Source organism: Geospiza fortis, unplaced genomic scaffold (genome assembly GCF_000277835.1).
Source record: "Geospiza fortis unplaced genomic scaffold, GeoFor_1.0 scaffold397, whole genome shotgun sequence".
NCBI lineage: Eukaryota > Metazoa > Chordata > Aves > Passeriformes > Thraupidae > Geospiza > Geospiza fortis.
This window is the reverse complement of record NW_005054537.1, coordinates 391,586-402,428: the sequence shown is the minus strand read 5'-3', so window position 1 is coordinate 402,428 and position 10,843 is coordinate 391,586. Positions and strand designations below refer to the sequence as shown.

Below are 10,843 nucleotides of genomic sequence, written 5' to 3'. Positions count from 1 at the left end.
AGCTGACAGGAGAAGTGAATAATGTGTTCTCCTGAACCAACATAGCAGCTAATTTCATTGCTAATTCATTGCTAATTCATTGAGTGTATTTCTTACACTCAATAAATGTAGGCAAAAATGGCTTGCTGTCTTGCCTTCCCAGCCAATTACTTAGATGCAGATTAAGAGGTACCTGTAGTTAAGCCAAGTGATTCAAGTGAGTCAAAAGGTATAGAAAAGCTATGAATTCACAAAGAGTGAAAAGAAAGAAAAAGACTGTCAGAAAACAGACTCTGTTTAAGAGTTCAGGAAGTATATAAATAAAATTTAAGCTAAGGAAAGATAAAACCTCGTGTTGAAATTAATCAAAGCAGTTTTTTTGTTTAAGTAAAGCAATAGGTGACAGCCAACATGGCTTCACTATAGACCATTTACACCCAACAAATTTAGTGGCCTTCTACAAGAATTACAGTATTTGTGGAAAAGGAAGAACAACAGATGGCATCTACCTGAACTTTTGCAAGTCATTTGACACTGTCCCAGATGCAACTGTTTCTAAAATGGAGAGACTTAGACCAAAATATGTCATATTTACTAACAACAGGAAAGGAAAGCATTGGTATGAAGAAAAACTAAGATTCAACAAAATAAGATATTTGAATAATACTTTGAAAATGAACACCATGTCTTGACAAATCCACTGGTATTTTTATATGCAAAATATGTGCTTATGTGCAAAACAATTTTTTTTTAATTAAAAGATCAGGATTCATTAGCTGCAAATTACAGTCAGAAAAAGACAAGAGTGTACTTTGTTGCTTTCGAGATGAGTGTGAGCTAGTAGTTTTATTTATAATATTGTTTCTTAGCAGGTTGTAAAAAAGATGAATCCAAGTGAAAACACACATGAACCATGGTTATTACCAGGATAAGCTAGAGAATTGAAAAATATTATCTTGCAGGAGAACATAAAGGTGTAGCTAGTTCAATTAGCAAAACAAAGAAAGAGAGGATATGAGATTGCTGCCGTAAATATATAAGGAGGAATAAACACAAGAAAGAAAAAGAGCTATTCTGAGATGCTAGAAGAAAAAACACAGGAGAAACAGTAGTAAAAAAAATTATTTGCTCTAAAATGGAGCTCAATGATAATATTGAAGAAATTATATTATGTAGTTACCTGAAATAACAGGGAACTGGATTAAAGAAATAATTTCAACTTCTGTAATGTTAAGTGTTCCTGAAATCAAAATCAAACCCTGCCTTTTTTCATAGCTTTTCTTTATCTATCAAATACTAATGGTAATCGTTTTATTTTTACTGCACACTTTGAATTTATTGTGCAAAATACTCCCTGGCTGTCTATTCTCCCTGAGGTTTTACGATAATTTTTGACCCAGTTTGCTTGAACAAAATCTGATGGTTAACATTCCAAACTACTCTGTAATTATAAACACTTTTCCTTATAGTTCCAAAAACATTGTTAGACAATTAAAATTTGCTTTGCCAAGGAAAATAGGAATCTACTTGCCCAGTCAAGTAAAAAAAAAAAGGAGTCAATTTGGATTGAACCCCACACCATTTCAAATTTGGCATAGCTTGCAGTTCAGTAAGAAATACAATATATTGCTATGCATCTCATTGGGTAAGCGATATATGCATTAAGAAAAGAAAATACCCAGCTGGAAACAACCTTAAATAATATAAAACAACCTGAAAAATATAAATTAAACCTAGAGGATCAGCTGTAAAGATTATACTTATTTCAAAATACAATTGCAGGTTCAATGCTAGTGACTTCAAACAGATACTGCATCTAATTAAACATAAACTGAACATTACATATTTAATAGATAAAGAAAAGTCTTACCTCTTTTTCAATATTTTCACCTTCCTCTAGCGGGGGAAAATGTTCATCCAGGAATTCATCCAAAGCACTCATGAGTTCTTTCTTATAGGTCGTTAATATCAGTACTTTATTTTTCAGTTCATTGAGTTCTCTAGTTTTCAAACTAACAGTAAAAACACAGCAACAAAACAAGGCATCAAATCAAGTAACTAAAAAGTTCCTCCTAAGTAAAAAAACCCCTTATTATCTATTGTTAGAAATTCAACATCTTTAATCAAAGGATATGGCAGCATTACTTTCATGTTTCAAATATGGATTACTGAGCAATTATTTGATCCATTAAACAAAACAAACAAAAGGAATAAATTTTAAGAGTTTGCTTGCTCATTTGCTCCCGTTGATATTTAAATTATTGAATTTGTAACACAAAAATGTAGAAATACCTTTTTATGGAAGGATATTCAACTTCAGTATCTGCCTCTTCTTCCACTTCATCTAGCATCTGCTTCTGTTTCTCATACCACAGCTGTTCTCTTTGAAACATGAAAGGTAGGAAATGGCACAACATATAAATAGTTTCCCTGGTCGGTCAAAAAAAGAAAAAAACTTACAGCATTCCAAAGTCCAAATTACTGTATTACCTTTCCAGATCTTCTTCCAAATGTCTATTCTTTGACCAAACTGTTGACAGCACTATTTCAAGATCAATTTTTACTTTCTGCAACTATAAAAGAATAGAAATTAAACAGTTTGCAGGTAGCCCAGACTGTAGTATTTGTTCTATGTAAGGCTACATCTGTAAATCTGATACAGGGGAACAAAATCATCTGCAATGCCTTAATAAACATTAAAATGCAGTTTAAAATGCAGGAGCTATTCAAAATGTCACTGTGACCAGTTGCTCATTAGTGTCTTCTTGAAGCTCACAGAGCTTAACAAAATACTTAATTTTACCTGAAGTACACACATGAACTGCTCAGCTGATAAATGGCTGAGGAGAAAATGTCTACAGCACCAGGGCTCTATTGTCTAAACTACTGCAGCTGCTGGCAAGAATGAATCCATGCTACTTGCACCACAGAAAATGTACAGAAAATGAAGATGCATCAAAGAAAGACTAACTGCATCCATGAATTAAATGATCCTCAGTGCTATGACATATCTGGGACAGAAAACACAGAGAACTAAAAACTACTGCAGTCAGAAGCTGTAGGCATTGCTGAATCTAGGGAACAGTGGACTCTCAGTGGGCTGGGTCTTTCATTATAGGAATCACAGAATGGGTAAGGTTATGTTGAGGAACACATTCAGTGCAGGCAGCTCAGGGTGCAGCTGCAGCAGAGCTGCAGGGTGGGCTCTGGGTTGAGCTCTGGCTCTGGCAAGAGCCCCAGGCAAGAGGCCAGGAACTGCCAACTCTAGAACAGGGGGCCTGAGGCCCTGCCAGGTGAGGGGACATTGAGACATGGCAGGAGCTGATGACACCCGGACTTATCTGTGTTTACACTGTGAGGGTATAAAAGCCTTTTGGCTTTGAGGGTATAAAAGTCCTTTTTTCTGGGTCCTTCCTCAGAGGCACCCAGCTCAAGCTGTTATTCTGTTATTATGCCATGATTAAATTATTTTAAGGATCAGGATGTGTGAACCTAAGGGCCTAGGACTGAGCTGGTAAGGACACCTGATCTGTGTGAGTGTGGGTAGCTGTGAATGGGCTTAGTGACTGACACCACAGCTCCTGGACTGTTGGATGGGGAAGTTTCCTTAACAATTGTGACAGGCCACAGTGGGTCATGTGGACCAACCTCCTGGTCAGGCAGGGGTCATCCAAGAACACATGGCACAGGCTGCATCCAGACAGTTCTTGACAAACCCCAGCAGGGGAGACTACATAATCTCTCTGGGCAATCTGTTTCAGTGCACAGTAAAGAACCTCTTCCTTGTGTTCTTGTGCATCCCATGGCCTCTTGTCCTACTGCTTGGCATCAATGAGAAGAGCCTGGCTCCGTTCTCTTTAGACACTTGCATAAATTTATGAGATCCCCTGTTAGAGCACTATGGTCTTGTACAAAATAATGTTTCTTATACAAGCCTATGATTTGGATGTATTTTTTCTGTTTCCATACAAAATAGGAGCACTAGGAATTTAGCTCAAAGAAATATACATTCTGAAAATATGCTACAGAAACAAATATGCTCGATACATATAACATCTGGAAAAAACCCTGTAATCCTCAAATATCAGATCAACATGCCAATCAAAGTGTGTAACCTAACAACTTTTTGAGACTGACTCTTAACAGCAGTCAGATTTGCTGTTGTGAGTGATACTAGAAGGCATTAGACCCAGGAATATTCTCAAGTCACATAGCATTCCTACGTCCCATCAATATAGTATAATGTTACCCACAAGACATTATTGATTTGCTCTTTCTTCCAATGGAGGAGCTCAACAAAATATTTGCAAATTATTGCCACTGAACTCAATGTCTAAGATAACTGACTCTTCCATGTAACACATAATATTACATAATCTTCTATTAAGTATGAAATGCAATATGTTATAAAATTTTATTTAAAAAAACACACCCAAATATCTTAAAGGCAGGCATCTTTTCAGTGGTACAAAGTGATAGCACAAGAAGCAAGAGGCCCAAACTCAAATACAGGAATTTCCATCTGAAAATTAGGAAAAACTGCTTTACTGGAGGGTGACTGAGCACCGGAACAGGCTGCCCAGAGAGGCTGTGGAGTGTCCTTCTCTGAAGATATTCAAAAGCCATCTCAACACAATCCTGTGAGGCACTTAGGGACAGGGTTTAGTGGTGGATTTGAATGGTTGGACTCGATCACCTTAGAGGCCTTTTCCAATCTAAACTATCGTACGATTCTATCTTCAGAGGTCCCTTCCAACTCCAGCCATTCTGTGACAAATTAGCAATTAAAATTCAGCCACAGATCAACTTGAAAACACAATTCTGTGTGGATCTTCTTGCCCGAGCACTTGAGCAATGTTAACTGAAAGCAGTCTTGAAAAGTACAGTGTGTAGGCTTCGGGCCTAGAAATGGACCCTGCTGCACAATGTTACAGATGATAGTTAAGTCTTGGCAAGGCATGGTCATCAGTCAAGATTTCTGTCTCCTGGTGGCATCCAGCACAATGGGACTCCAATCCTAAGTGAGGCCTTGGAGCATTAATGTAGCAGGGATGTCGATTGTCACATCATTTTCATTGCATGCAGATAAGTTTGCTGAGCTACTGTGATTAGATGGTGCGTCCAGAGGCAAAATACTGTTTATTGTGCACTACTCAGTGACTTGTGCAATAAGTCAGTTTAAGACCTCACTCATTACAACTAGGAAATTTTATTAGTTATACTAGAGGGGGAAAAAAAGCATTAGAACAACATAAATGGCTGAAGGAAAACACACAGCATTTTAGCAGTCCACCCTAAGAACAGTCATAGGAAAATGCAGCAATTGCATGTATTGGTTTTTTTCCCAACAAAATTTTATTAGACTTACCTCTTCTATTCCCAAGTCTAACAGTACACCTGGATTGGCAGAAATTACTGAAAAATAAAATGAATTGCTTATTTTTTGCACTGGATGAAAAAGATTTATTTATACTGAAAAGCACCTCAGCTAGAGAGAAATCTGTGTAGCTTCTGAAAAAGAATTTGGCTCTCAGTAGTAGTTTAACCACATGCTGTGGTGTCCTGCCGGGCTAACCTACTATCACTATTCAGCAAACTAAATTAGACTGAAAAAAGTGCAGTGTTAATGCTTTTGTGTTATTTTTATACCTGAACTGGCTCCAAATACATTAGTGAGGGTGCATAATGAATAAACAGCACATGTCTATACATTTCAAGACAACCAAGCCTGATTTTTTCAGCAGAAGGCATTCCATCAACATTACCAATGTGGGCAATCAAATTCTTCCAGTCCTCCAATTCCTTGTTAAATAGCCTCCTAAATGCTTGATCAGGACTATAGAACCTAGTTTAAACAACTTCAGAAGCATTTCACCATCCTTACTGTTCACAAGAACAGCAGGGAGATGAATGGCCCAGCAAGGCCAATATCCTAACTCAAAACACTGAGCAACAGCAATACCTAAGTGAAACCAAAGTGCAATTCAAGAAGATGGAAATTTTTCTCCAGAATACTTCTACAAAATGCAGTGATTTAGGACTCATGCGTTTTCAGAATAAAAAGTTAAATTCTTGTTTTTTACAGCATTCAACAGACTCCAGTCAATTCTCAGATCCATGTCAACTTGCAGCTTCTGCATTAACACATGACTTTTTTGAACTATTTCAATACAATATCAGGAGAAATGAAAGCTATTCTAACAGATTAAAATCTTTATAGGCAGGTTTTTTGGTGCAAGTTTGGGCTTGAAATCTCTAATCTTACAAATAATTACTTAAATAAAAATTCCTTAATCAAAAAGGAAATCCTTAACCATCTCATGACAGCATAAAACATCTCCTAAATACACACAGTCTATTTAATAAATTCAGAAAAGTACTTTCTTTGGTAATGTTATAGTACTTACCTCAAAAATTTTAAGGAGCTTTAGATTAGTAGTTTTAAAAGCACTGTTTGTTCAGAGATGAAAATCAGAAAAACTACTGAAGCATCAAAAAATGCATTAAATTAAATTCTTCGAAAACTCCTTTTAATTGGAAAATTACTGTTTCTAAATCTTGACACAAAATTTGAATACTCTGCTTCCACTTAAGCTTAAGAGCTGCAGGAGACAGTGGTCTGTGCTTTATTAGAGTAAGATTCCTTTATTTACATTAATATACTACCTACATGTGATAAAATTAATTGGTGAGCTCTTATTCACATTCACTAGTATATTTGAAAAAAACCCATACAACTGCCTCATAATGCTTCTTTATTTTTAGATACCTGATCCTGAGTTCATGCTTGCCATTCACTGTTCATGTTGTGTGAGTATCAGAATAGAAGGCACTGTGTTCCTGGGAAAGAAATCACTAGCCATAACTTAGTGAAGGAACAATGCAGATCTAAAACAGTGGGACAACACACTTATGCCAGCTGCTGCTGTAAATTCACTGCTTGCTCAATCCACAATCAATTAATCTTTTTCGGTTTTGTTGAATCACTACACTTGCAAAAAAATCAAATGTCAGAGAGAATTGCCTAGTAATACACAGTACAATTACTAAGAAAAATACTACCAGATGCTAGGAATGTAAAAGCAACTACTATGCACATGTTTATACAGAAACCCAAATTAAAATAAAACAAAAAGGTATTTGGCAGAATACTGCTATTTTGCAAAGAAAAACAGAAATTATGCAGAGACCACAACTGTTTGAAATGGTTTAAAATATGGTTACTTTCACTTCCTGATTTTCCAAAGGTAAAAGCTAAATTTTATTTTTATAAGCCAAAAACTTTTTTAGAAGTTTTAATTCAGCTGATTTAGCAGATCTAGAGCTACATAAATAAAACCAGAAACTGAGAAAGAAAAAGACACTAAAGTAAAAGCTTTGCAAAAATAAAATTTGCATCGTGAATTCAAGTCTGTTTGCCAATATTGTGCTCAAAAAAATGTAGAACTGCCAAGCTATAACCTCTGTAAATAAGGTTTAAGACTGAAATGCTGACAGGTCCTCATTTACAGGAAATGAACTGGCCAGTACTAAAAGCTAAATTCAAAGTAACAAGACGGCCCGACATTCATGCTCTATTAGAAAATTGTATTAAATCAGTATTTCTGCTATTTTTATTTAGATAAAATCAGACAATGTTTTCAATTAAGTAATTCCTCCTTCAAAACAAATAGTAGGTAGAAAGAAGCCAAGACAGAGAAGTAAGCAAAGCGGACTCCTCATTTCCATACAAGCACCATAACTCTATTCAAATTCTTAGCAGGATTTTTTTCTTCCACTGGAAAGGGAGCCAAAAAAGGCAGAGATTTGGTTGTAAAGTATTAATTATAGACAATTCTCCATTAAAAAATTTGGATTTCTAATAAGAAATATTATCATCTGGGAAGAAGTAAGAATGGCTGAACAAAGCAAGTCAGCAAGCCAAAAAAATAGGTCAAGGATATTTTTAAGCCAATAGCTTGAAGTTTAATATACATATTTTAGTACGGAAATCTAACAGCCTCAGGTATTTTACCCAGATAAAAACTAAGTTCTTTCAATTAATTTGCTTTAAGCCAGCAACTTATTCATGAACAGCAGCCAAGAACCAGTATGTTCCAAATTCATTCAATGACATGCCTTTGGTCTACATACCTCAGAAGCACTGGAGGCTGACAGTTCTTGGAGTGAGGCTTACAACACTGAAATATGAATTTATTCTAATACAGCAACAGTATCTATTTATTAAAAAAAATTAACATCCCAGCTTCTCTTATTTAGTGATAAGATGGAGCAAATACATAGACTTTGAAAAAAGTTGGAGAACTGCCTCTGATGTTGATCTGAAAAGGCATTTCCATTTGGCTAAATGACAAAATATTGGAAATCACCACATGCTGCCTATAACACATTCCTATAATTTTGCCAATACTACAAAACCAAGCCTTTACTAGCATAAAAATATTCAATTGAGTCAATATATTAATTTAAAGATTAACTAGAACTTTTACTGGATTGACAGTTGCTAACAGGTCCTTGACAGGAGACATAACCATGAGTACTACCAGAATATTAATGATAGTGCAGTGTGAACTGTTTTAGGAATGTCCATATGCGACATCTGAAAACAAAGATTACTTTACTCACACTTAGATCCTGAATGCTTTTATTTCCAGTGTCTGGCCACATCAGCCTTGAAAGAGGGTAAAATTTATCAGCAGTGGTGCTTATGTACAAAGAGAACTTTGAAGAACTGAGGAATTGATACCTTTTGACTGATAATGCCTAACAAATATAAGAACTACCACTAGTCTCAGTGGTTTGTGCTTCTCAGAATCAGTAAGTGTTCTGGATTCCTGTGTTTTTTAAAAATTCTAGTTGCTCGTACCACTTTATCTTGACTTGAAATCTCCAATCCCTGTTAATTCAAAATAGGTATTTCACTACAGTGTAAAGGGCTTAGCACTAAAGGTCTACTTCAAAGTTTCAACTGTCACATCATAATACTCCACACCTTTAATCAGAAAAATAATCAGATGTATGGTTAATGTATCCGCTTCTTGAAAGACAGAATTATTTGCCAAAATATTTCTGTTCTAAAAACGAAATACAAATAAAAGATAGAGAAAAAACAATCACTCAGAAAAGAATATGAAGGAGGGTAACAGGATAATTAACTTTTTTTATTTGGTTAGGAGATCTGCTAATAGGTGTTTTTCCATTTAATTGACTGATGAATTGTGATATGAATCGTGCACTTATTTGTCCAGAATCATAGGATTATAGGATTATAGTGAATTCACTTTTAATTTCAAATTGAATTAGAACTGAAGTGCAAATATAATGAAGAAATGAAACATACATGCTACTTTTTAAAGTAGCATAAGTTTAATTTCTAAGTAGTTACGGAATGAAAATACAATCAGCAGACACTCAATATACTCATGACCTACATGAAAGAAACTTTGTAGCAGGTTATACAAACATTCTTTACAAGGAAACAGTTACTTACCTTCAAGATTTCTTGTTTGCCACTGATGAAAATCTATTGTTATCGCTTTCCATTGCAGCATTAACAAGGAAAGCTGTGTAACAAGAAAAAAAGCATCTCTTGAAGTATGTTGAGTTGCATTGGCATAAAATGAGGTGGAACAGGATAGAAATTGAATTGTTAAGTTAATACAGCAGAAAACAAAAAAAGCATCTATTACAATAGAACACTGGTTTCTTCAAAATATTTTACAGCAATTCACAGGGATCATGGAATGTTTCTATTATTTTTTCAAAAGGGGGAAATGAGAAGGAGTCAGAATTGGCAGAGTTGTGAAGGCCCTTCAGAGGAAGGTTCGTACAGGTAAAGAAATACTTTCTAATGTCATTTCTGAACCACCCTTTGCCAATCTTTGAACTATTCCCACACACAGTATCACTGGATATCAGGGAGAAGACATCAGCATCTCCATCTCCACTTCCCTGAGGAAGATGTAGAGAGTAATCAGAAAAAACCCCTCAGCTCCTTCTCTACTAAGTAGAGAAGCCCAGAGTCCTCAGCAGTTCCCCCCAGGACATGCCTTCCAGCCCCTCACCAGCTTTGTTGCCCTCCTCTGGATGCACTTGAGGACCTTCATAACCTTCTTAAACTGTGGGGCACAAACTGCACTGAGCACTACAGGTGAGGCTTCATGGCCCTGACCACAGGGACAATCCCCTCTCCTGTGGCTGGCAGTGCCATGCTCAGGGTTCCTGGGATGCCGTGTGCCCTCCGGGCTGCCAGGGCGCACTGTGGGCTCTGTCCCCTCTCCTGTGGCTGGCAGTGCCATGCTCAGGGTTCCTGGGATGCCGTGTGCCCTCCGGGCTGCCAGGGCGCACTGTGGGCTCTGTCCCCTCTCCTGTGGCTGGCAGTGCCATGCTCAGGGTTCCTGGGATGCCGTGTGCCCTCCGGGCTGCCAGGGCGCACTGTGGGCTCTGTCCCCTCTCCTGTGGCTGGCAGTGCCATGCTCAGGGTTCCTGGGATGCCGTGTGCCCTCGGGGCTGCCAGGGCGCACTGGGGCTTGCCCTGAGCCACTGTCAGCCAGCACCCTCAGAGCCCTTCCTGCAGAGCTGCACAACAGCCACTCCTTTCCCACTGGTTTGCTGGTATTAGATGTCATGATGCCACTGAGGATTGCCCAATGTTCTAAGCCAGCTCAACCCCTCTGCAAGGCCTCTGGTCCCTCCAGAATGCCAACCATCGTCCAGTTCGGAGTCATCAGCCAGTGTGCTCACAGTGCATTCCAATCCTTCATCCAGATCACTGATAAACACGTGGAACAGAGCTGAGCTGCACCCTGAGGAACACCGCTGGTGGCTGGTCACCAGCCAGATACAGCCCCAGTCACTGCACCCC

At 37.6% G+C, this 10,843-nt stretch overlaps 1 protein-coding gene across 1 annotated transcript in view; it reads right to left on the bottom strand.

The window, feature by feature from the left end:
• CENPK (centromere protein K) overlaps positions 1 to 10,843 on the bottom strand; it is a 22,752-nt gene that overhangs the window by 5,104 nt on the left and 6,805 nt on the right. The window contains exons 5-9 of the mRNA XM_031063870.1: positions 9,470 to 9,542; positions 5,348 to 5,394; positions 2,470 to 2,552; positions 2,272 to 2,361; positions 1,850 to 1,991 (exon numbers count right to left, since the gene is read on the bottom strand). Of these exons, the coding sequence (XP_030919730.1) occupies positions 1,850 to 1,991; positions 2,272 to 2,361; positions 2,470 to 2,552; positions 5,348 to 5,394; positions 9,470 to 9,542 (435 nt within the window). The remainder of the gene's footprint in view (positions 1 to 1,849; positions 1,992 to 2,271; positions 2,362 to 2,469; positions 2,553 to 5,347; positions 5,395 to 9,469; positions 9,543 to 10,843) is intronic.